Source organism: Lissotriton helveticus, chromosome 4_1 (assembly GCF_964261635.1).
Source record: "Lissotriton helveticus chromosome 4_1, aLisHel1.1, whole genome shotgun sequence".
In the NCBI taxonomy this organism is placed as follows: Eukaryota; Metazoa; Chordata; class Amphibia; order Caudata; family Salamandridae; genus Lissotriton; species Lissotriton helveticus.
This window is the reverse complement of record NC_136063.1, coordinates 1602874733-1602901629: the sequence shown is the minus strand read 5'-3', so window position 1 is coordinate 1602901629 and position 26897 is coordinate 1602874733. Positions and strand designations below refer to the sequence as shown.

Below are 26897 nucleotides of genomic sequence, written 5' to 3'. Positions count from 1 at the left end.
TTTCAAAGTGTGAAAACTCCAATATAGCTCAGGCATAGTGCCTGCCATGATGCATTCCGATCGCAAACTGCGATCTTGATCACATGACATGCCACATGACAGATAACCGTTTATCTGAAAAGTATGCACTATCAGATGTAAAAAATAGCCCAATTGGTTGGTAGCGGAGCGGAGTGGCGGGGCCCAGTTGAGCGGAGTGGCGGCGCCCAGTGGAGCGGAGTGGCGGCGCCCAGTGGAGCGGAGTGGCGCCGCCTAGTGGAGCGGAGTGGCGCCGCCCAATGGAGCAGAATGGCAGCGCAGGGTGGAGCAGAACGGCAGCGCAGGGTGGAGCAGAACGGCAGCACAGGGTGGAGCAGAACGGCAGCACAGGGTGGAGCAGAACGGCAGCACAGGGTGGAGCAGAACGGCAGCACAGGGTGGAGCAGAACGGCAGCGCAGAGTGGAGTGGCAGAGTGGAGTGTCAGCGCAGAGTGGAGCGTCAGCGCAGAGTGGAGCGTCAGCGCAGAGTGGAGCGTCAGCGCAGAGTGGAGCGTCAGCGCAGAGTGGAGCGTCAGCGCAGAGTGGAGCGTCAGCGCAGAGTGGAGCGTCAGCGCAGAGTGGAGCGTCAGCGCAGAGTGGAGCGTCAGCGCAGAGTGGAGCGTCAGCGCAGAGTGGAGTGTCAGCGCAGAGTGGAGTGTCAGCGCAGAGTAGAGTGGAGTGTCAGCGCAGAGTAGAGTGGAGTGTCAGCGCAGAGTAGAGTGGAGTGTCAGCGCAGAGTAGAGTGGAGTGTCAGCGCAGAGTGGAGTGGCAGCGCAGAGTGGAGTGGAGTGGAGTGGCAGCGCAAAATGGATTAACCATTTATCTGAAAAGTATGCACTATCAGATGTGAAAAAAAAAACAATTGGTTGGTAGCGGAGCGGAGTGGCGGGGCCCAGTTGAGCGGAGTGGCGGCACCCAGCGGAGTGGCGGCGCCCAGTGGAGCGGAGTGGCGGCGCCCAGTGGAGCGGAGTGGCGGCGCCCAGTGGAGCGGAGTGGCGGCGCCCAGTGGAGCGGTGTGGCGGCGCCCAGTGGAGCGGTGTGGCGGCGCCCAGTGGAGCGGTGTGGCGGCGCCCAGTGGAGCGGTGGAGCGGCGCCCAGTGGAGCAGAACGGCAGCGCAGGGTGGAGCAGAACGGCAGCGCAGGGTGGAGCAGAACGGCAGCGCAGGGTGGAGCAGAACGGCAGCGCAGGGTGGAGCAGAACGGCAGCGCAGGGTGGAGCAGAACGGCACCGCAGGGTGGAGCAGAACGGCAGCGCAGAGTGGAGTGGCAGAGTGGAGTGTCAGCGCAGAGTGGAGTCTCAGCGCAGAGTAGAGTGGAGTGTCAGCGCAGAGCAGAGTGGAGTGTCAGCGCAGAGCAGAGTGGCAGCGCAGAGCGGAGTGGCAGCGCAGAGCGGAGTGGCAGCGCAGAGCGGAGTGGCAGCGCAGAGCGGAGTGGCAGCGCAGAGCGGAGTGGCAGCGCAGAGCGGAGTGGCAGCGCAGAGTGGAGTGGCAGCGCAGAGTGGAGTGGCAGCGCAGAGTGGAGTGGCAGCGCAGAGTGGAGTGGCAGCGCAGAGTGGAGTGGCAGCGCAGAGTGGAGTGGCAGCGCAGAGTGGAGTGGCAGAGCGGAGTGGAGTGGCAGCGCAGAGTGGAGTGGAGTGGCAGCGCAGAGTGGAGTGGAGTGGCAGCGCAGAGTGGAGTGGAGTGGCAGCGCAGAGTGGAGTGGCAGCGCAGAGTGGAGTGGAGTGGCAGCGCAGAGTGGAGTGGCAGCGCAGAGTGGAGTGGCAGCGCAGAGTGGAGTGGCAGCGCAGAGTGGAGTGGCAGCGCAGAGTGGAGTGGCAGCGCGGAGTGGCAGAGTGGAGTGGCAGCGCAGAGTGGAGTGGCAGCGCAGAGTGGAGTGGCAGCGCAGAGTGGAGTGGCAGCGCAGAGTGGAGTGGCAGCGCAGAGTGGAGTGGCAGCGCAGAGTGGAGTGGCAGCGCAGAGTGGAGTGGCAGCGCAGAGTGGAGTGGCAGCGCAGAGTGGAGTGGCAGCGCAGAGTGGAGTGGCAGCGCAGAGTGGAGTGGCAGCGCAGAGTGGAGTGGCAGCGCAGAGTGGAGTGGCAGCGCAGAGTGGAGTGGCAGCGCAGAGTGGAGTGGCAGCGCAGAGTGGAGCGGCAGCGCAGAGTGGAGAGGCAGCGCAGAGTGGAGTGGCAGCGCAGAGTGGAGTGGCAGCGCAGAGTGGAGTGGCAGCGCAGAGTGGAGTGGCAGCGCAGAGTGGAGTGGCAGCGCAGAGTGGAGTGGCAGCGCAGAGTGGAGTGGAGTGGCAGCGCAGAGTGGAGTGGAGTGGCAGCGCAGAGTGGAGTGGCAGCGCAGAGTGGAGTGGAGTGGCAGAGTGGAGTGGAGTGGCAGCGCAGAGTGGAGTGGAGTGGCAGCGCAGAGTGGAGTGGCAGCGCAGAGTGGAGTGGAGTGGCAGAGTGGAGTGGAGTGGAGTGGCAGAGTGGAGTGGAGTGGCAGCGCAGAGTGAAGTGGAGTGGCAGCGCAGAGTGGAGTGGCAGCGCAGAGTGGAGTGGCAGCGCAGAGTGGAGTGGCAGCGCAGAGTGGAGTGGCAGCGCAGAGTGGAGTGGCAGCGCAGAGTGGAGTGGCAGCGCAGAGTGGAGTGGCAGCGCAGAGTGGAGTGGCAGCGCAGAGTGGAGTGGAGTGGCAGCGCAGAGTGGAGTGGCAGCGCAGAGTGGAGTGGCAGCGCAGAGTGGAGTGGCAGCGCGGAGTGGAGTGGCAGCGCGGAGTGGAGTGGCAGCGCGGAGTGGAGTGGCAGCGCGGAGTGGAGTGGCAGCGCGGAGTGGAGTGGCAGCGCAGAGTGGAGTGGCAGCGCAGAGTGGAGTGGCAGCGCAGAGTGGAGTGGAGTGGCAGCGCAGAGTGGAGTGGCAGCGCAGAGTGGAGTGGCAGCGCAGAGTGGAGTGGCAGCGCAGAGTGGAGTGGCAGCGCAGAGTGGAGTGGCAGCGCAGAGTGGAGTGGCAGCGCAGAGTGGAGTGGCAGCGCAGAGTGGAGTGGCAGCGCAGAGTGGAGTGGAGTGGCAGCGCAGAGTGGAGTGGAGTGGCAGCGCAGAGTGGAGTGGCAGCGCAGAGTGGAGTGGCAGCGCAGAGTGGAGTGGCAGCGCAGAGTGGAGTGGCAGCGCAGAGTGGAGTGGCAGCGCAGAGTGGAGTGGCAGCGCAGAGTGGAGTGGCAGCGCAGAGTGGAGTGGCAGCGCAGAGTGGAGTGGCAGCGCAGAGTGGAGTGGCAGCGCAGAGTGGAGTGGCAGCGCAGAGTGGAGTGGCAGCGCAGAGTGGAGTGGCAGCGCAGAGTGGAGTGGCAGCGCAGAGTGGAGTGGCAGCGCAGAGTGGAGTGGCAGCGCAGAGTGGAGTGGCAGCGCAGAGTGGAGTGGCAGCGCAGAGTGGAGTGGCAGCGCAGAGTGGAGTGGCAGAGCGGAGTGGCAGCGCAGAGCGGAGTGGCAGCGCAGAGTGGAGTGGCAGCGCAGAGTGGAGTGGCAGCGCAGAGTGGAGTGGCAGCGCAGAGTGGAGTGGCAGCGCAGAGTGGAGTGGCAGCGCAGAGTGGAGTGGCAGCGCAGAGTGGAGTGGCAGCGCAGAGTGGAGTGGCAGAGTGGAGTGGCAGAGTGGAGTGGCAGAGTGGAGTGGCAGCGCAGAGTGGAGTGGCAGCGCAGAGTGGAGTGGCAGCGCAGAGTGGAGTGGCAGCGCAGAGTGGAGTGGCAGCGCAGAGTGGAGTGGCAGCGCAGAGTGGAGTGGCAGCGCAGAGTGGAGTGGCAGAGTGGAGTGGCAGCGCAGAGTGGAGTGGCAGCGCAGAGTGGAGTGGCAGCGCAGAGTGGAGTGGCAGCGCAGAGTGGAGTGGCAGCGCAGAGTGGAGTGGCAGCGCAGAGTGGAGTGGAGTGGCAGCGCAGAGTGGAGTGGCAGCGCAGAGTGGAGTGGAGTGGCAGCGCAGAGTGGAGTGGCAGCGCAGAGTGGAGTGGCAGCGCAGAGTGGAGTGGCAGCGCAGAGTGGAGTGGCAGCGCAGAGTGGAGTGGCAGCGCAGAGTGGAGTGGCAGCGTGGAGTGGCAGAGTGGAGTGGCAGCGCAGAGTGGAGTGGCAAAGTGGAGTGGCAGAGTGGAGTGGCAGAGTGGAGTGGCAGAGTGGAGTGGCAGAGTGGAGTGGCAGAGTGGAGTGGCAGAGTGGAGTGGCAGAGTGGAGTGGCAGAGTGGAGTGGCAGAGTGGAGTGGCAGCGCAGAGTGGAGTGGCAGCGCAGAGTGGAGTGGCAGCGCAGAGTGGAGTGGCAGCGCAGAGTGGAGTGGCAGCGCAGAGTGGCAGCGCAGAGTGGAGCGGCAGCGCAGAGTGGAGTGGCAGCGCAGAGTGGAGCGGCAGCGCAGAGTGGAGTGGAGTGGAGTGGCAGCGCAGAGTGGAGTGGAGTGGAGTGGAGTGGCAGCGCAGAGTGGAGTGGCAGCGCAGAGTGGAGTGGAGTGGCAGCGCAGAGTGGAGTGGAGTGGCAGCGCAGAGTGGAGTGGCAGAGTGGAGTGGCAGAGTGGAGTGGCAGCGCAGAGTGGAGTGGCAGCGCAGAGTGGAGTGGCAGCGCAGAGTGGAGTGGCAGCGCAGAGTGGAGTGGCAGCGCAGAGTGGAGTGGCAGCGCAGAGTGGAGTGGCAGCGCAGAGTGGAGTGGCAGCGCAGAGTGGAGTGGCAGCGCAGAGTGGAGTGGCAGCGCAGAGTGGAGTGGCAGCGCAGAGTGGAGTGGCAGCGCAGAGTGGAGTGGCAGCGCAGAGTGGAGTGGCAGCGCAGAGTGGAGTGGCAGCGCAGAGTGGAGTGGCAGCGCAGAGTGGAGTGGCAGCGCAGAGTGGAGTGGCAGCGCAGAGTGGAGTGGCAGAGCAGAGTGGAGTGGCAGCGCAGAGTGGAGTGGCAGCGCAGAGTGGAGTGGCAGCGCAGAGTGGAGTGGCAGCGCAGAGTGGAGTGGCAGCGCAGAGTGGAGTGGCAGCGCAGAGTGGAGTGGCAGCGCAGAGTGGAGTGGCAGCGCAGAGTGGAGTGGCAGCGCAGAGTGGAGTGGCAGCGCAGAGTGGAGTGGAGTGGCAGCGCAGAGTGGAGTGGAGTGGCAGCGCAGAGTGGAGTGGCAGCGCAGAGTGGAGTGGCAGCGCAGAGTGGAGAGCCAGCGCAGAGTGGAGAGCCAGCGCAGAGTGGAGAGCCAGCGCAGAGTGGAGTGGCAGCGCAGAGTGGAGTGGCAGCGCAGAGTGGAGTGGCAGCGCAGAGTGGAGTGGCAGCGCAGAGTGGAGTGGAGTGGCAGCGCAGAGTGGAGTGGAGTGGCAGCGCAGAGTGGAGTGGAGTGGCAGCGCAGAGTGGAGTGGAGTGGCAGCGCAGAGTGGAGTGGCAGCGCAGAGTGGAGTGGCAGCGCAGAGTGGAGAGCCAGCGCAGAGTGGAGAGCCAGCGCAGAGTGGAGAGCCAGCGCAGAGTGGAGTGGCAGCGCAGAGTGGAGTGGCAGCGCAGAGTGGAGTGGCAGCGCAGAGTGGAGTGGAGTGGCAGCGCAGAGTGGAGTGGAGTGGCAGCGCAGAGTGGAGTGGAGTGGCAGCGCAGAGTGGAGTGGAGTGGCAGCGCAGAGTGGAGTGGAGTGGCAGCGCAGAGTGGAGCGGCAGCGCAGAGTGGAGCGGCAGCGCAGAGTGGAGCGGCAGCGCAGAGTGGAGCGGCAGCGCAGAGTGGAGCGGCAGCGCAGAGTGGAGCGGCAGCGCAGAGTGGAGCGGCAGCGCAGAGTGGAGCGGCAGCGCAGAGTGGAGCGGCAGCGCAGAGTGGAGCGGCAGCGCAGAGTGGAGCGGCAGCGCAGAGTGGAGAGGCAGCGCAGAGTGGAGCGGCAGCGCAGAGTGGAGTGGCAGCGCAGAGTGGAGTGGCAGCGCAGAGTGGAGTGGCAGCGCAGAGTGGAGTGGCAGCGCAGAGTGGAGTGGCAGCGCAGAGTGGAGTGGCAGCGCAGAGTGGAGTGGCAGCGCAGAGTGGAGTGGCAGCGCAGAGTGGCAGCGCAGAGTGGAGTGGCAGCGCAGAGTGGAGTGGCAGCGCAGAGTGGAGTGGCAGCGCAGAGTGGAGTGGCAGCGCAGAGTGGAGTGGCAGCGCAGAGTGGAGTGGCAGCGCAGAGTGGAGTGGCAGCGCAGAGTGGAGTGGCAGCGCAGAGTGGAGTGGCAGCGCAGAGTGGAGTGGCAGCGCAGAGTGGAGTGGAGTGGCAGCGCAGAGTGGAGTGGAGTGGCAGCGCAGAGTGGAGTGGCAGCGCAGAGTGGAGCGGCAGCGCAGAGTGGAGCGGCAGCGCAGAGTGGAGCGGCAGCGCAGAGTGGAGCGGCAGCGCAGAGTGGAGCGGCAGCGCAGAGTGGAGCGGCAGCGCAGAGTGGAGCGGCAGCGCAGAGTGGAGCGGCAGCGCAGAGTGGAGCGGCAGCGCAGAGTGGAGCGGCAGCGCAGAGTGGAGCGGCAGCGCAGAGTGGAGCGGCAGCGCAGAGTGGAGCGGCAGCGCAGAGTGGAGCGGCAGCGCAGAGTGGAGCGGCAGCGCAGAGTGGAGCGGCAGCGCAGAGTGGAGCGGCAGCGCAGAGTGGAGTGGAGTGGAGTGGAGTGGAGTGGCAGCGCAGAGTATGCCGATAACAAGGCAAAATATGATTAGCTAATGGCTGTCTTTACAAAATGTAAAAGGCAGTCATACTTTTTTGCACACTTTGGCTGTGTTCTGGTTTAAAGTCTTGGATATACTTACGTATAAGGTTTTGTTGTTCTGCCCTACCTATCACCACTTTATTAAAGTGGTAAGAGGTAGTGACATGCATTTATATTTTTATATATATATATTTTTTTTAAGCATTTTACGGAAAAATGGGCTAGTACTTACAAAGCTGGTGGTGGGCCAACTGGTGTGACAATAAGTGGCCTGGAGACACAAGTAAGGCCACAGACTAGAGTCAGTTGCTAAAGGATATCCCGAGCTGGGAAAGCCAGTGGTGGCAGCGTTCCCCCCCATCCCATCCCTTCCCATCCTGCCTCATTAACGTTTGTAAACTTGTGCTTTAGGGGTGCTGAGATTAGCAGAGGCAGCATCAACCCAAGTTGTGATTAGACCGCGCTGAGTCAAGGGAAAAGTCAAGCCAACTGGAACGCTTCTGCACGGTCCCAAGACTAGTTACAAAGGACTGTTGCTCAGGGAAGATAACAGAACAAAATGGGTGATAACCCAATGGATAGGGCCCTGCTGACAGGGTGCTTTCCTTCCAACACAGACTGTACCGCTGCCGTAACAGAGGAGTATGGGGTGGGAATGCCCAGTGGGGAGTCCGCAGAAAATTGCAATGAGTGGCCTTATCTACAGTTTCCTGATGCCTGGTGGCGCACAACCCTGCTCAAGGCTATCTGCGGCTAAAACAAAGAACAAATAGCGTGCGGGGGGCTACCTGGTGGGGTGAGAAAACCGAGAGACCACTGGGGAGAGGAGCTGGAAAACACTTAGGGAGCAACTTCCATTCTCACAGGTGGTAGGTGACGGTAGCTTCAGTGAGCCCTACCCTCATCATATTGGATTGTGGAATGCTGCGTGTCCCAGCAGGAGCAACACAAGCTACAGGAAAGGAAGCAAATTAACCATCAAAATAAAATAGATATGCAGTGCCATATGCCAGCAAAAGTTAAATATCTCCGACAGAGGGCGAATTTCTAGAAAATGCACCACAGCGAGGCAGTGAAGGGAAAGTAACCCTCATTAAAGGAAATAATGGCAGCAATCTACGCGATCAAGAAGTTGCTGAAATCCAAGATAGGCTCAGTCACTCAGTGAACCTCCTACAAGCGAGTATCTGGAAAGTCAGTGAAAAAAACTGCAAACAGAGAGAAAACAATAACCCTCCTCAAGGATGAAACCTGAAACCCTTAAGCCCAAAGATGAGAAACTACAGAAAGAGAGTGAGGTAATCCAAGCACGCCTTGAGGATATGGAAGGCCACTCCAGAAGAAACAATATCAGGGTGGTGGTATTGCAAGGAAAGTTAGAAGGGTCGGGTGTTGAGTTGTTTCTTGAGAACTTCATCCTTAATACCCTACAGTCAAAAGGCATCTCAAACTTTTGCTCAACTAAGCAAGCGCATCAAGCCCCCGTCCCACCACTGAGGTCTGGAGCCCCCAAGAGACAATAAATAGCACATATTTTTAATAATAGACACACAATCCTCCAGAGGGCATGAGTGCAGGAGCACCAACAATACGAAAACATAGAAATACATATTTTTACAGACTTTGCTCTTTAAGTGGAATGACAGAGGTGTAGCTTTGGAGAAGTGAAATGCCTGCTGTGGGAATAAGAAATAAAATACATGTTCATGTTTTCTGCCAAACTACAAATGATCGCAGATAGCAATTCAGGGACTTATGCGACACCAGTGGAAGCCTGGGAGTGGACAGACAGGTGGCAAAGTCAACATGGTAGTTGGTTGAAGATACCCTTGTCCGTTAAAGGAGCACCAATTAAACTAGGCAACAGAGAAATAGCCTCTGACGTCTGGGGAAAAGCGACAAAAGACTCCAAGAGCAGAGAAAATTTACCAAATGGAACCGATGAAAAGGAGGACAACCTGGAGGGAGAAGGGCTCCACTTTGCATCATAGGTGATGGGACTGGTTGAGAAGGTTTCCCTGGGCTGGGTCCAATCCATGGGTGAATAAATACCCAACATGAATTCAGAACAACCATTTTCACTGAAGGAAAGACACCAATGCCTAAATGAGAAATGGGTATTCGCATCAATAACATGGGGGTCTAATTAAGGGAGCAATTACTAAAAAAGTACAGAGACACTCTTCTTATAGTTAATGCATTTTAAGGGACAACAGGCACCCTGCCAGTTCAGGGTAGCTGACAGGGGTACAGGGGAATAGCCAGCACCCTGTACATGCACAGAATGTTTCAAGAAGCTGGGGCAGTAGGGATTTTGCCCAGGGACCAGCATATGGCCAGAATAATCAAGATATTGAAAGAATGTAAAATGTCAAGCAACTGTGCCTTTTATAGGCCTATCTCACTGCTTAATGCAGACTGAAAGATCCTGGTAAAATACCAACTATACGGCATGGGTGGTTCGGGGGGGGTCGAGCACAGACTGACCAGTCACAGGTCATGCCTGACAGGGAACTAGGTTGAACAGTACATGGCTGTTTGCCTACACTGAAGGCGTGGTGGAAGCGACTGACCCCACTGTGGGGATATCCACAGATGTAGACAAAGCTTTAGACATCTTGGAGCGGTCCTATATATGGTGATTGTTCGAGATGGTGGGAATCGGCCCCAAATAAATGGGTCACATTGCTGTACCAAAAGCCATTTGCTAGAGTCAAGGTGGATTCAGTCTGGTCAGACCCATTTCAACTCGAGAGAGGACCCCTTCCCAGTGCCCGGAAACAACCTTTACAACGCATTCATTACTACGCACTACCTTTACAACGCAACATCCTTTACATCGCATGCCATTACAACGCAGCCATTACATCACGTCACTACAATGCATGTCTCTACAACGCATGCCATTACAAAGCATTATAAGGTAAGTAATGGGGAATAGTAATTTTTACCCCTAAACTATCCAACACTTACCCCACTGTTGCACTCACTGGAGTGGGAATAATAATTTTTATCCCTACACTATCCAACACACACCCTACTGTTGCACTCACTGGAGTGGGAATAGTAAATTTTACCCCTACACTATCCAACACTTATCCTACTAAGTAATATGCGTTGTAATGGTATGCGTTGTGATGGTATGCATTGTAATGGAATGCGTTGTAAATGTAGTTTCTAAAAATGTGTTGTGATGGCACGCGTTGTAAAAACATGCATTGTAATGGCTGTTGCGATGTAAAATATGTGTTGTAAATGTTTGCGTTGGAACGTCATACATTCCCCAGTGCTGTTAGTGCTGGAGCCTCTGACCTGCTGGGTTAGGGAGCACCCACTAGTGTGTGGCCTGTGCTGAGGCGGGAGGGATCTCATACTTTGCAGTCAATAGCCTCCTCTATATAGCACAACCTGACCCTACTATTCCTAGACTTCTGCTTATAATCCAAATGTTTGGTACCTGTTCTGGATATAAAATCAACTGGGGAAAAACCGATATGAGTCTACTCACTGACTGGCCTAGTCAACTTCTTCAAATTCTTAAGATGGCAACAGCCCAGGAGGATGTTAAATATGTTGGCATATACATTACGAAAGATACAGTACAGTTCTTAACCAGGAATTTGTACTCCATATTAAAAATATTTTTTATTGGGTTTTTGAACCAAAATCGAACATGGTCCACTTGTTTTACGTTTACAACATATCTTACGTCATACGTGTTTCTTTTTATACAGTACAATATCCATAGTTGTTGCTCATACATATACATAAGAAACATTTGAGTCAATGTAATTTCCATCTTAGCACATTGCTACATGGTCAAACGTACTCCATATTAGGCTTGTTTAAAAGGGATGTTAAACAGTTTAGGGCTCTCCCCTGGTCCCTCATGGGCCGTGCTGCATTGTATACAATGATTACCCTCCCTGCTTTATGTACTCCAGAACAGTTCATTCAAGATCCCTCAAGAGTTTTTTGTTGGCTGGAAGCGGAGCTTCGACTCCTTTTGTGGAACAGGGTACAGCTAGAATCATCCTAGCAAAGCTTATGGGGATCTACGATGGCACAATGCACTCATCGACATCTGGAAGTATTACTGGGCCTCGCATCTTAATGTGATTAATGAATGGGCATTTGCTGCTAACGAGGAGCTATCACTGACAGCTGGCCAAAAGGCTTTTGGGGAGAAGGGATATCCAGCAGTCCTGTACAATTCAAAGTACGCAAGAAGTCTCTCCATCTACACAAGAGCGGTAGTGGATACCTAAAAGGCGGTTGCTAAATACTTGGGGTGGCACAAGAAAATAAGGCAAGAACCACACTTTGGGACAGAAACGCCATGGTAGAGTTGAGAAAACTCAATGGATTTGCCAAGTGGAATAAAATTGGAAACATCACTATGGAAGATATATGGCAGGGCCACAAATCCATGGGAGACTTTACAGGAGGAATATGAGTTATCAAACACTGAGGCCATTAGGGATCTGCAAATTAAGCATGAACTACAAACACAAATTGATGGAGCGGCATAGATATATCTACCTCCTCCATAAAAGGATAAAGTGCTCAGAGAGCCCTTATTGAAACAGGCCATATCTGTGAGATATAGGAAAATAATAACTTGTTGGATCCACTTACCTATTTAAAAGCAGACTGAAAGGAGGACCTAGTTGAGTTAGATGAGTAGTTCAGAGAGGAATTAAGATACCCGGGAGATGTTGCAATTTCAACCGGGTTTTGATTAGTGCAACTGCGCATACTACACGGGTCCTACCAGGCTAGAGTCACATCATTAAAAATGTGGCAAGAGACATTTGCATAAAGTCAGAAGGACTCCCTGCCACCCTCACTTCGCCTATGCCCCCACTATGACACCTTCCGCAGACTACTAAAAACTCTGCTCTTCCAATCTGCGTACCAATAACTCCTTCGCCCGGGTCACCGCTATTGTCAATGAGCGCCATGAAACCGCTGGTGAAAGTGCGCTATATAAATAATTTTAACGTAACGTAACGTAACATGTTCCTTCATCTAGTTGGAGCATGTCCCACTCTGGTGTCCTTTCGGGAAGGCATCTGTGCTTTCCTGGGCCAGGTTACGGTCAACAGGTGTCAGATTCACCTATGGTGTGTCCTTGTTAAATATCTGGGGGCAAGGGGCTCCATTAGGGAAAAAACACACATTGCTGACCACCCTTGGATTGATGGATGCTGAAAAGAATATTGCCTGTCAGTGGGGTGCTACCTGCCCACTGGAACTAGACAAGAGGAAAAGAGACATGTACAGTAGCTGAAAGGCTACTTTACGAAGGAAGAAGCTGCCCAATAAACTGACTAAAATATTAGAACATTGAGAACTATAAGGTACGCAGAGGTTGCCAGTGGATTTTGCTTGGAATTCAGATGCGGGTTGAACGACCTCTGGATATTGCTAAGTTGTTGAAGGGTTCAGACCTATACAAGGTGCACATTTGTAAATGTTGATACGGTTTCTTTTTAGAAAACCTGTTGAAATGTAAATGTGGCTCTCATGTTAATTATAAACCTAAACGAATACTACTTAAAAAAAATATATACACCACTTTGCCAAGTAAAAACCTCACTTTTCAATATCAGTAACTCACCCCTTTATAGGTATGGTGGATGGTATTTAAAAGTGGGACATGAAGGACATTGTTACCATGACCTTACAGTGACAAGGCCCTTAAAAATCTATTTTATTTATTTTGGAATTTTATAAAGCGCTTGGTTACGCTCACCGGCGTGTCCCTGCGCTGAATTGCTTAATAAGGTAAGGAAAGTGAGGGAAGAGAAACTAGGGCAGTGCTAGGCGAAACAGATGTGTTTTCAGGGCTCTGCGGAATTTGGACTCGGAGGGTTCCAGGCGTAGTTCAGTCGGCAGTAAGTTCCAATTCTTGGCTGCAAGAAAACGGAACGATCTTCCACCCATGCGGGCTCTGCGGATTTTGGGGACAGTGACCAGGCCAGTGTCGGAGGATCTAAGCGTTTTCACAGTGGCAGTGCTAACTGTACTAAGTAGAAAATCAGAGTACGGGTTAAAATACTAATACTGTATCCCGGGAATTGGACCAGACACTATTTTTTGGTAGGTATTAAGAATACAACTCAATGGTGAAGTGGATTTTTAATATATGTTAACGAAAAGTATCTTTTAGAAAGTTACCATTTACCTACCAGGAACTAGAAGAAGGCTAATTACCATAATTCTCAGCCAAGTCTCATTCTGTGCTCAGCCTTGACTAGTGGGAAAGAGGTGTGCAATGTCTCTGAGGGGCAAACAGGCTGACCTGAATGGGTAGAGGCGATTCCTCGGAAATCAAGAGAATATGCAGGGTGGTGTCTGTAAGCATCCTTTTTGACACTACAGTGTCAAATCCTGCTTGACAGTTCTGTTGAGGCACATATATCACCCTTTAGCAAGTTTGATAGGCAGAGAACAGGATGCCAAGATAATTCCTCTGCATCACTTGTCGGATTGCTGAAAGGCCCTGTTTTTGTACTGGGGGATGGGGCAAAACGTTGACATGTCATTTAATTGACTGAATGACTGGTTCCAATTATTGATCATACTCTTACCAGTTGGTCAAATATGGTCAAAGACTAGACTTTTGCCAAGAGTACCAAAGTTATAAGGTTTTTGGGAACAGAAGGTTACCATTATTTTATCCAAGGAATAGAGTGGAAAAAATCCAAATATTTGGCTGCCAGGCATGAAAACTGCAGATCGCTCAGCCAAGCCTGGCAATATCTGAATCTTGCTTAAGTGGCAGGGCAGTGGATCTGAGGGAAGACCCTAGAAGAGAAGGTCAAACTAGCTCTGTAAAAATAAAGGTCCAATGCAATGAACAGGGTGGTGTATTATAAAAGGGGCTTGAAGGTGTGCTTCTTCAATGGGAGCCAATGCAGCTTCACCAGGTGGTCAATTATTAAGTGCATGGCTAATACCAAAAATTAGGTGACCATTTAAATAATCTGATGCTGAGAAACAGGAGATATTTTGCATTTCCTGCCACAGAGCATAATCAACTGAGGAGAGGATGGCTTGGTGTACTGTGTTTCTGGCTTCGGAAGGCAGAAGCAGCATAACTTCTTATTTTCAGAAAACCAACATAAAGCATTTGTCATCTTTCCACATTGACTGGTGCATTGAGTCCCGTAAAAACGTGTGCTTCCCCCTTGCTGTTCCATGATCATATGATTCCCCTCACTAACAATATATTGTAGTGTAGTTTACCTACCACCTTTTACATCAACTCCTCACACACATTGTGGCATCCCTCAGGGATCCATAATACCCCCTCTTTTATTCAAAATCTATCCTAACTCCCTTACCAAACCTGATTAAATCATTAAACCTCACTTGTTACAACTAAGCTGATGACACCCAATAGATGAGCGAGAATACCTCAGGAGCTCACAATTTGACAACTGCCTTCACGCCATAAACACATGGATAATAAGTAACAACCTAAACACCGCAAAGCCAGATATCATGACCTATGGGCAATGGCAAAATTACTGACTTTCCCTTATGGTCCAAGGATCTAGAGGCCCTTCCAACATCAAGAGAAATCAGCAACCTAGGGGTAATCATGAATTCAGAACTAACCCTGACATCACATATTAACGCCACAAAGAGTGCCTACTACACAATGAAAACTCAGACTCACATTTTGCCATATTTTAGATAACAACAAAATCCTCACATTCCTAATCTCAAAGCTTGACTATGCCAACAGCTTATACCCTGCCAAACCCACAATCATCATCCTTAAACGAATCCAAAATGTTACTGGCAAGACAACTTGTGAGAAGTTGGCCTGATGTGCAGTGCTCACTATTCTAGTGATCACTATATATCAGTCCAAACAACCCTTATTGATGATTGGTTGTAAGTCAACCTTATAGACCAGCTATCCTAGTAGCATGGATACGAGCAGTCTAAGGCTAAGACTCTAGAGGGCGTGTTAAGCCAGCTGTTTTACCATCACATTACCCCTTGAACACCCAGTGAAAGGACACCACACAAGTGTTATGAAAATAAACAATGTATTTATTAGAATCACAACAACCCTGTACTCTTTATGAGGACAGGGTGCTAAGCACACAACAAAACTCTTACGAAAATACTTTTAAGTTAGCACGTTACACAAATGCCCGAGGGGCACGAAAAACCATATACGCTAAAAGTGGAATGCGAATTACTAGCAGGTAAGTAACAGTTCTAATAGGCTTTGGAATCGCTAGGACTGGACTAGGGAATCGTTAGATTACTACTAGGAGGCCCAGGGGACTCGGGTGCAGAGTGTGCACTCTCACGCGGGATGCGGGACAAAGTCTATGGAAGCTAGAATTCACAAAGTTAGTGTTCACGGGCGAACCCGACCTGGTAGGGAGAAAACGACAGTGGATCCTGACCCTAGGGTAGTGAGGCTATGCTGGGACACCGGAGTGCCGAAGTTACCTAGCCCAGGGGCTGCAGCTGCATAGGTCTGAAAAGACGTCGGGGATCTCGTTGCCGGACCAGGAGCCTGGAAGGAAGAAGTTGCTGGCAGGCGACCAGTGAAGAAAAGTTCGATGGATCCAAGCCTGGATCAAGGAAGAAGAAAACCTGAAAGCAGAGGGGACCAAGTTCTTGAATCACTAGCCAGTGATTAAGTGGGCACCAGGATGGCACCGGGCGAAGTCACCGCAGTCAGGTGAGTGGGCGCTGCTGGGCTCTGCAGTCTCTCGGACCAGGAGGCGTTGTCGGCGACCAGGATGGAGGTGCGAGCTGTCCCACGAAGGATGAAGTCGTTGGCGTCGAAGTTACCCAGGATTGGGCAACAAGCCTTGGCTAATTCAAGCCCACGCGGTGGACTCAAAATGGCGTCTTGAGTGGACCAGGAGGGTCCGGGGTGCTCCTCTTCTGGGAGGGAGCAAGGGCCAGTCTGGAGCAACCAGACCAGCAGCAGAAATGTCGTCGGGCGTCGTCAGGGAGGCCACAAGCCAACGGGCTAGTAGCCAAACAACGCGGTGAGCAGCGGAAAGCAGAAGGGCCCCACGCAGATCGTGGAGATGCTGGGGGGCTGCACTTCGGGGCTGGAGCTGCTCAGAGTCGGGGCTTCTCGGACCCCAAAGCACTCACCAGGAATTCACTCGGCGGGCTTGCTGGAAAGAAGTCGTGCAGTCTTGCAGATGGCCGGTCCCTTGAGGTCTCGTCGCACCCACGGTTCTCAGCTGGGCTGTAGAGGTGGGTAGAGGTCAGAGGTGCCAGGGAAGCCGGTTCTCGTCGAGCTGGGCAGTCGGATTCCGGAGGAAGGACTTGCAGCAGACCGCAGTGTTCTTAGATGGTGCCTGCGGATGCAGGGTGACTACTCCTTAGTCACAAGGGAGAAATCTTAGGAAGAAGTCTTGAGTTCCTTTCGCAGAAAGTAGTTTCAGGATTCAAAGATGATCTGATTTGGAAGGGGGCCAGTCTCTACCTTTATCCTGTAAAAAGGGGCTGGCACGCGACTAAGTCCTGCCCTATGGGTGGGACTAGGAGGGGGGTGGTTACACCCACTTCCTTGGCGGGCTTTTCCCCAGCACAGGGTCTGGAGTGACCCTGGAACTGGTTCAAGCCGGCCTATGCACAGTGAGCACCGGGGTGCTACTTGCAGTCACCTTCCTCTAAAGCCCTGCCTACCTACAATACACAAAACCCTGTCTGGGACGGTGCTGGCACCGCCCCTGGCAGGAAACCCTTTGTCCTTATCTCCTGCTCTGGGAGGACTCCCAGCAGCAGGAGGGCAGACTTGTGTCTCGGTGGCAGCATCCATTTTGTGGATGCTAAGGCTCTGTCTGACTTTTAACCGGGTTATAGGTTACAGGCATGTCGTGTCCCTCTAGAAGGGTGGAATGCTAACCCCGTCGCCAGAATTGGCGAGGGGTTAGTATTCCAATTCGTATGACACCTTACTCGACATGTTTTGATAAAGCGATACCAGAGTTGGCACATAACCGCGAGGATTATAATGCACTTAAGAGTATATGGTATGCGATATCATGGAAACGGTTAAGGGATGGATCCCGAAAGCCGCAGACAGGCTCAGCTCATGCCAGAGCACCATCTCACACGATTCCAAGCACTCTGCCTTCAGGATTGTTAAGGCCTGCCATAGGAGTGACTGATAGGAGATCTGTGTGTCCATTTTAGGGTTAGATATAGGTATACTATATCTAAAGCAAAGGGTGAGTACACCACCTTGCCCCAGCTGTCGTGCAGCCAGTTGTGTCAGATTTGGATGGCCAGCCAGGGGTGGCATAATACATGCTGCAGCCCCTGGTAGGCCCTGGGTACACCTATGCCCTGGGTACCTAAGGTACACTGTACAGGGACTGATAAGGTGGCTCAGTATCCAATTTAGATATGCACCTAAGGTACATGGAATCCATTTTACAGAGAGAGCAGTGGGCCTGAGGTCCTGAATAGCAGGGCCTCAGGTCAACTAAGTCAGAAAACCAGCAAAACACCAGGCAAAAAGTTGGGGGCAACCATAGTCAGGGGTCAACCTTCCTACACAACTTCCCTGCCTTCACCCAAGAAAATGCAAGACTCCAGTCCTGCAATCACTCCACTGGCTGCCTACAGATGGAAGGGCAATGTCCAAGGCACTCAGCATTGTATACAGAGGCTACCAATGAAAAGAACCATTATACCCACAAGTTAAATTCAAGCACTACAAACAAAATAAGACACCATGCTCCAGGATTGCACCAATAATCATCGTACCACCTTACCATAAGAAATCTATAGGAGGCACTGCTTTCTTATTACAAGTCAGCAAGCTCTAAAACTTGCTACTATGCAAGATTCGAAGCATCCAGGAGCATATACATGTCAAAACAGTTTTAATTATAGCTATTATCAAGATAACTACATCATCCCAAAGCTCAGGCATAAAACAATAAAAGATACTCTCACATTCAAGTTAAATCTACAGATTACAGCCCACAAATATAAAACAACTCAACTAGCACACTACTTTCTATATCAAGGCAAGCTAAGGGCTGACCCATGGTTAGCATGTGCATAATGTAGTAATGTCCATTAATATATAACCCATTCGGCACACATACTACCATGAGAGTCCGTGGACGGCAGACAACTATATCTTAATCTTCTTACACTCACATAACAGATACCTGCTTCGGGTTGTTCCTCACCCAGTACTATACCAGCAAATAAAGCTGCCATAACCAACTAAATAGGCATGGAATAACTGAAGAGATATGTCATTTACTGTTGGTCAATTGTAGGACTCTGATCTGATCTCCCACTGGAAGTCCCAACTTGCTAAATACTATGACCACTTCTTTACGTCTCGCAATAATATTCAGATATTGTATATTAGCAACAAAAACCATCCCAGCAGATCTCCACACAATTTCTCTCCATACACGCCTGCTATGGACCAAAACCTTTAAACAAATATGAGGTTCGACAATCCAGTGCAGTAACCAGCTAAGTACACTATGATCATAAGAAACAACATAAAGGGGCCTGTAGAGTTGCTCAAAGCTGGCAGCTTAACCAAAACCATAAACTGCCCATCTATCTTTCACACCTCTTCATCCAACTCACTGCTAAGCACTGCATTCCATAACATGGTAACCACACCTCAGTGGTCAAAAGCACAACATTAAAACACTTTCCACATAGGATTGAAAAACAAACAAAGCTCTGCATGGCGTTACTTGCTGCCCAAGTAGGTAAGCGATTCAGTGCCATACATATGGGTAGGAAGCGCTTTATAAATGCTTGCAATAAGATATAATTATAAAAGAATGAGAAATCGACAATTTTCTTTAATAAAGAGAAAAAGGCTTAATGAAAAATCACTTTGCTAAATTTTTGGCCTAGCAATATTTTTTTTTAAAACACTGAAAAGCACAGTTGTTACCAACTAAAGAATGGTGAATACATAATCACAGCGATCAACCAAAAGGAAATAAGCAGTGTATATAGAGAAGAGAGAAAATAGCCACAAACCCAAAATATTTCGGTATGCTGTGGATAACAGGAGAAAGTCTGCATTAGCACAGACTGTGAATGCACACCTCAATCTCTCAAAGAAGCTGTACATCTGAAATGTAGAAACAAAACTCAAAGACAGAAAGTTTACTAAGAAGCAAATCGCAACTCACAGAATTACTGATGGCTTCCGATGATCCAGTAATTTTTCTATTGGTATTAGATTTGGGCGAACTGGGCGGAGTCAGGGTTGAGCACACAAGATGGACCATATGATATTCGTCTTGCTATAAATCATAAAGGAAAACAATCATTCAGTTACAAAAAACAAAATTTAAATCTTTTATAAATGCCTTTCAAATCAATATAGATAAGCTTAGCAACTCTTATACATTTACTCTTGCAGTTCACTTCCTTGAAACAGACAGGACGTGCTCCCTGACCGTGGGAAGGGGCAGGAACAATTCCACATCAGATAAAGCATCTATCTATATCTATATCTATATCTATATATATATATATATATATATATATCTCTCTCTCTCTCTCTCGCTCTCTCGCTCTCTCGCTCTCTCTCTCTCTCTCGCTCTCTCTCGCTCTCTCTCTCTCTCTCGCGCTCTCTCTCGCGCTCTCTCTCGCGCTCTCTCTCGCGCTCTCTCTCGCGCTCTCCCAAACTACGCCCTCACCACATTTACTATTATTAGTTTGATCATCACCAAGGAATTCTATGCATGAAAGCAGGGATGTCAAGCAGATCATCTAAGGAAAAAGGACTGAAGAACAAGTTGCTTACCCTCGATAATGCTTTTTCTGGAGTATACTCCAATTGCAGATTCCTCAACTTAGAATACCCTCCCAGGTGGCAGACTGACTGGATTTGGAGAATTTTTTTGTAGCTGTGCTCATGCTTACAGATCGGTGCAAAAAGAACAATTGATGGACAGAATGTTGAACAATGTCCAACATTCACCCAAGTACAGATAAATGGGCCTAAATCCATCATATTTTTGTTCCCCATGCCATTCCAGTTTAGACCCAGCCATATGCAAATCAGTCTTGACCCTGTTCCCTATGGGAACAGCCCGGCCAGAACTGACAGATAGGTGGCATCATGAGGATCTACTCTGACTCCCACTCATCTCAGAAGTGGCAGAACGAAGCCGCTTTGAAGTACCCTCCCATGTACAGAGGTCTGTTTCTTGTCTCTTTCACTTTCCACAGCCTCAGAGCAGAGTGTGAACAATTGTTGGTAACAGTGTGCGGATCAATAACTTGGCGATTTTTTAGATGTTAAAAAGAGGCCATCCCACAGAAGAGACCTATAGAAGGGCAGTGAGGAATCTAAGGTTAGATAGAGTATCCATCATAAAGTGAATTAACAAAGTTAAGTACTTGTTCTTCTGATAAATACTTCTAGGAGCAGAATCCTCATGTTGGAATAGATACCAAAGCAGTACCTAGTCAAGATGGAAGGTCTGAATTAGGCTCCATCCAAAGAATCTTGCAGGCCTGGCTCTCAAGGAAGTAGTGCTTGGTTAACTACTGCACTGGAGTCCACATCACAGATTGGCAGATATCAACAAAAGGGACCCATTCTGCAAAACAACAGCCTTGACCCTGGTAGACTGAACTCTTAGGTCTTCCAGGGGTTGCTTCTTGGCCAGTGCATAACAGATCTTGAGACAGAGGACTATCCACCTTGACAGGATCTTCTTCTGCACAGTGTTAGCTTTCTTTGCTCAAGAAAACCCCACAAACAGCGGATTGTTCCTTGATATGATCACAGTAAAAACATAAAGTCCTTTGGAGTCCAACCGATGAAGCCTCTCCTCCTCTTTTGAGGGGTGAGAGGCAAAACAAGCTGGTAGCGTCATTTACATGCCCAACGTGGAAGGGAATGCCAAGTTTCTGTAAGAAGGCCACCCCAGTCATCACCAATCTGTCTTCAAAGAAGGTGGTGTAGGGCAGTTGCACTGAAAAGTGTCCAAGTCAGGAGACGCAGAAAGCAACAACGCATAGGCTTGAAGGGGCTATCCGAGAGGAATGTGAAGACCAAGTGGGGGCTCACTCTGGGGCACAAACTGTTTGGGAGGGTACCACATGTATGAAGCCTTTAATAAACCTCATCACAAAAGGTGAGTTAAAGAAGAACGGTTTGCCCAGAAACGCAGAAAGGTTGAAAGGGTCAACAAATACCCTGTTACAATGCACACTGTAAGACTTTGTGGACATAACGAGAAAACAAAGCAAGAAGCTCTGACAGTTTATCCTAAAATGGGTCTGTGTTCCATGCACCACACTATATTATGAACTTATCCAGGTGTCCAGCATAGATGGATTTAGTAGAGGTGTGTCTGGCAAAGAGGAAGACTCCACCACTTCAGGTGGTAAGTCGAATACAATTAACTGCCTGCCTTATATAGGTGTAAGTTGAGAAGCTCGGGTGGATGACCCTGTCCTGCTGAGACATTAGGTCCTACCAGGCGGCAGCCTGATAGAAGGGTAGATGCTCATGTTCAGGAGTTCCAGGTACCACAGTCTCTGGCCTAGTATGGCGGCAGCTTGGCCTGAGTCCGGTCATCCTTCATTTTCTTCAGAACTCGGGTCATGAGAGGCAGTGGTGGAAAAATATACGAGTCCCTTCCTCTATTGCAGTCAGAGTGCACCCCCTGAGTTTTTCTCTAGAAATTCCAACATGCAAAACTGTTGACATTGCCCATTCTCAATGGTGCCGAACAGATCTAGACAGGGTTTACTTCAGTGGTTGAATACACCCTTGTCACCTCAAAATGTAGATACCACTTTGCTATGCCAGACAATGTCAGTCTGCTCAGTTCATACGCTCTGGCCTTCAGAGAAGACCACCTTCAGAGGCGCAGGACCTTCGGTCACTGGAGCAGGACCCCACTCTGCCCTGCTTGCAGCAGTAACACATGGCGGCAGTGTGGTCCTGAACATGTGCACCAATCTCCACATGACTCATGAAAGAAGAAAAGCTTTCAGAACAAAACAGATGTCCCATGGCACCAACAGGTTAATTTGAAGTGGACTCTGCTGGAAACCAGATGCCTTTGATCTTAACCTCTTCGAAAGGACTCATCAGACCCCAGAATAATCCTCCCATCACTACTGTCAGCCCGGGTTGGGGGGGGGGGAGAGATTTGCCTGATACAGGACCAACTGTGACTGGTCAGCTACGACTGCAGATCTTGGTCTGCCGCCTCCAAAACCAGGATTGTGTTGGAAAGGGGGCCTCGATTCTGGGCCTACAGGGACATTAGGTTCCAAGGCAGGGCTCCCATGTGCAATCTGGCATAGTGGGCAAGGAGGATGCAACACGGTTAAGAGGTCAATAAGCCTCAGTCATGTACTAGTCTTGTTGCTGCGGAGGAAAAGCACTGAACTCCAACGTGTCCAGGTCCGCCTCAATGAATGGAAGACTCTGTGATGGAATCAGGAGGGGCTTTGACTAATTTATGGTAAATCCCTATGTCATAATTGAGATGGTCTAAAATCGATTGCTGTAAGCTCATATTCAGCAGCCAGTCGTCCCGGTACAGTAATACAGAAATTCAAGACCTCTGAAGATGGGTAGCAACTACTGCCATCACTTTAGTGAATACCTGAGAGATGCTGGTGAGGCAAAAGGGGAGCATGGCAAACTGAAAATGCTCCTGGCCAACTGTCAATGTAGATCCTCAACAGTGTGTTCTGCACCCAAGATAATCTACAGTCTTATGGAACTACAGGAACGTAGGTATCAGAGGGAGCAATGGTCCGTCAGTAATTCAAATTAGAGTGTCGCCAAATCAGGCGGCTCGCAGTTTATTCCGCAGGACCATTAAAAAGCCTGCTGACAAGCGTCAAAAGCCCATGAACGCCGAGATCTAAATGCATTTCCTGCCCCCTGAGATGCTTACATTTGGGTACTAACATATTGGGGGCTTTGTCTGGATATTATATTTCACCAAGCCCTTACGCATTGGGAGTTGAACTTATCAGGGTGATGACTTCCGTGATACATACCATTTATCAGAGATACGTTCAGCCCTGGAAAGATCCAGTGCGCAAAACATGTGTCAGCTGCTTCTTGTTGGTGCGTAACATGTACAGAATCTGGTTGTGAATTAAACAGGAAGAATTAATTATCATCCACAACCACACTGGACTTTCTTATCAGGGATTGCAGTGAGACAGCAGTGTGTGTGTGCGTTGGTGTCATTGTTTATGTCCAGGTCTGTCATCCATTGTTCAATTTCCAGGGTAAGGGCAAAACCCCACCATCTGACTACATTCCTTCTTCCCACCATGAGCCCCAACCTGTATAGTATTCTGACATTTCTGGAGGTGGTTTCTCCCCATAAATCTATTGCAGCGAATACGGTGGTGGACAACTCTGAAAAAACGTGAGCTCGGCGAGACAATTTCCACTCCCTTCCAGAAGTCTCTTAATCGTGGCACACCCAGATGTCTGAATGAAGCTGGCTTTTATCCTACAAAACTTCAGACATTAACCAGACAACCCACTGCTGATCTTTACCAGGAGTGTACTGGAGAGATATGCTCTGTGTAAAATATTAAGTTGTACCAGCCAGAAACTAGAACTCATTGACCCCTCTCTTGGGGCGCAAAGTGCCTCCTCCCCTTCCCCATCCTGAAATACCCCTAGGTCTTTTTCCTACAGAGCCTCTAACGGATCTGAAGGGTTAGTGGTTATTTTCCTGTAGATTAATGGTATAGAACTCTGTTGGGGGGATTCCGACTGTATTCAGTTCGCCAAAGGGGCGAAGTCTTCAATTGTCATTCTCGTTGGGCCATGGACGGCTTGGACTTTCGTTAATTTACATATTTATACGTCTGAGTTCACTAATTAGTATTCCATCTGGAGTGTATCAAATGGCACAATTCAATCTACCCCTCACAAGTCTTCTAGATTACCAATCGCAATTATGTTGTAACCCTGCATGTCGCCGACCTCCTGCAACAACTCACTCGCCAACATTGGTGTCTCTTACGTCAGGATCACTTCTCATTTCATGTATTCTGTGGTTGTATCTCATGCCTTAATCACTAATTGAGTGTGCTGCTGGAGTGCTGTTCTATAACCTAACACAGCCAAGTGTCCCTGTGGCGCTAGTGCACATCTATCTATTCTCAGTGAAGGCGTGTCAAGCGGAGAAAAGATAATTTGTTGTCTGTTATTATCTGGGAGGTCAATAATATGCTTAGAGGTGCGGGAGGGTAATGCACCCCCATACACTCCTTTAATTTGCTTTCTCAGTGCAATTTATGGATGACTTGCCATACCACGGTAACGTTCTTATTTTGGTCTCAACTTTCTCCAAGAAATCAGGAGGAAACCCTTAAGGGGTGTTTTAAAGAGCATATATATATTTGGGTAGTACAATCATTTTGAAAATTGACGCCCTACCAAGGAGACGAAGACTTTCCCAATTTCTAAAATCTGCCTGGAACTAGTTGAAGACCGTAAAAAGATTTCCATACTGGAACTCTTCTATGTCTTGTGTGATGTAGATACCCAAACATTGAAAAATGGCCGCATCCACAGTGATGGTGCACCAAAGTGCACCCAGTAGAGAGTGGATATAGCACCAATTTCCTCCAGTTTATATGCAGTCTGAGTAACTACCAAAGATTGCAGGTATGCACAGATCAGTCACTGGTTTCTCCACATATAGCAGTATATCCTCCACGTACAGCGAGATAAGCTCTTCTCAAGTACTGTCCCCTCGATAATGCATCATTATGTATCCAGCAAGCCAAAGGTTCCATTGCCAGGGAAAATATCACTGGGGACAATGGGCACCCCTGTAGTGTTCCTCTTTCTAGCTTAAAAGGCTACAGAAGACTTTTACCCCTAACCCATCTCATGGTTCATTATCTAGCAGCCTCAGCCCCGCCATGTGGTCTGGGCTGACACCCATACAATCCAAAACTTGGAAGATAAAAAAAATTCCAGGGTGTTGAGTGCCTTGGATGCATCTAATGCCAGGAAAACAATTGGCTCCACTGTGGTTGCCACGCGCTCCAAGAAGCCAAATAGGCATCTAAGATTTAGGTGGATGCTTCGGTTTGTCATAAACCCCAAATGGTCAAGGTGCACCAGCGTTAATGTTGCTTTCCTCAATCAAGAGGCCAACACCTTAGCTAGAATCTGTATCTCAAACATTTAACAACAAAATCGGCTAATAGGAGCCACAGAAATCGAAAGTAGTCCTTTCTTGAGTGTAAACACCATCATGGTCATACATATGGTTTCCCTTCCTTGAAGGCCTCCTCAAACATATGGTGTAAAGTTATCTTACTCGCTAATCTCTTATATAATTCCATAGGTAGCCTGTTGTTTCATGTCCCTTTCTCAGGCTGTAGGTATCTGATCTTCTCTCATATTTCAGCCCCAATTATGCCTGCGTTTAGAAGGAGACTGTTGTCAAGGGTCAGTTTTAGGAGGGAGAGGTCTTTTAGGAAGGAACTGATATCGTTTCTCCTTTATTTATTTATTTATTTTTATTTTGAGAGTTTTATATAGCGCTGTCTAGACCCGGAGGTATCAGAGCGCTTTACAAAAGGTTCCACAGGAATTACAAAATTACATCATTTACATGTTACATCAGTTACCAGAAAAACAATTGAAGAGCGTAGAAGATGAAATAGATGGAGCTTGGAAGGGTAAAGGGGTAGGAGGCGGGTAGGAGGTAGATAGGGTGGAGAGACGAAGGAGAGTCTGCCCAAAGTCCGGCTGAGTAGGTGACGGCCGAGGAGGAAGTCCACAGCCCATCTCCTCTTTAGCTAACGGGTAGCTCCACCGGGCATCAGCCAAACAGCTAGGTCTCGACGGGAAAACAATGAAAGAGCAAAGAGGAGGGGAAAAAAACAGATCAGGGAGAGTTAGAAGTCCAGAGGAAGGAGACAGCAGCCGAGGAGAAGGCGAGACAAATGTCCGAAGACCGGCTGGGTAGGTGACGGCCAAAGCGGTGTGCCAGAGCCAGTCTCCCCATGCCTACCATATCCCCTGGCTCAATTATATAAAGGGATGCTTTTCAAGCTTGGGAAGAGCTGACCTATTTTCAAACCCAGAAACGATGAATAAGAATGACCTAGCATTGGCAAGAATGTCCTGTTATTAGAAATCAAAAGGGCAGGTGGATGGGTATGGTATGCGCTAAGTTGTGAAAGAGTACTGCAGTATACAATAACTTCATATGAAAAGTGCTCAAAGGATATTGGGTAACGACCACCCAGCATTGCTAACTGTGTAGACAGAAGTCTACATATGTACAAAACTCAACACTCAATATCCTGAGCAACAAGAGTCCATAATGAATTAAAATGTCCAAACAATTTTTCTTCATAGAAGTCGTCTTTAGATCTTGCTCATTCCAAGTTCTGTACTCCAATGGTTACTTCGGCCACCTGCAAAACAGTATTAGCCAGTAACTTCGGCCAACAGCAAGACAGCTCTTAGCCAACACGGGTTTCTTCTCCGTGGATGTATCTACTGACTTCTTCAGGGCTCATACTGCCGGGAAGTTAGGCATATTAACCCAAAAAAATCCAATCGTACTACGTCCCAAGGGGCATCAAGGAAGGGAAATGGACACAAAGGTGTTTCTTTTGTCTTCCTGTGCTTATCCTGACTGGTTGGGTAACAGACCACCACTCAAGGCCTTCTGGCAGGGATGGAGTAGGCTGCAACTTTCCACGTACCTCGGAGCTGACTTCGTTCCACGGACCTCGGAGCTGACTTTGTTTTTGCCGACATCCTGGAAGCTGCTTCTTCCCGCTGATCTGCGGAGGAGATGGACGGTTCTTCCTTGGGGCTTCTCCGACCACCGCCGACCACACAGGCTTCAGCTAGGTTGGCTCCAGCGGCAGCGCCTGGCATCCCGCAGAACGCAAACCAATTCCTCTAGACCACTCTAGAACACACTGCATAGTATTCGGCAAATGACGCTGCAATATCAGAGTTTCTGGTTATTTCACCCCTTCCATCCCAGTAAGTGTTGATACTCAAATATGACTTTGATCTCGTCTCCCTAGCAATGCTAGAAGTTTACTAGCTTTATTTCCAACATCATAGAAATGTCTCTGGGTGGCTAGAAAACTGTTATTGCTTCCTCGTCATTATATCCTGGCATTCCTTTTGCTTCATTTGTGGTTCAAGTTTTAGTTGTTGGTCATTCCCCAGTGTACGCCTCCTTTCAAGCCCAAGCATGACCATCTCAATGCACTTAGCCTTGGTAGTCGTTAATGCGGTCAGCCCCTTG

General features: G+C 50.1%; 1 protein-coding gene across 1 annotated transcript in view; it reads right to left on the bottom strand.

Moving 5' to 3' along the window:
• HERPUD2 (HERPUD family member 2) overlaps nucleotides 1-26897 on the bottom strand; it is a 196490-nt gene that overhangs the window by 101620 nt on the left and 67973 nt on the right. The window contains exon 4 of the mRNA XM_078688226.1: nucleotides 18783-18896. Within this exon, the coding sequence (XP_078544352.1) occupies nucleotides 18783-18896 (114 nt within the window). The remainder of the gene's footprint in view (nucleotides 1-18782; nucleotides 18897-26897) is intronic.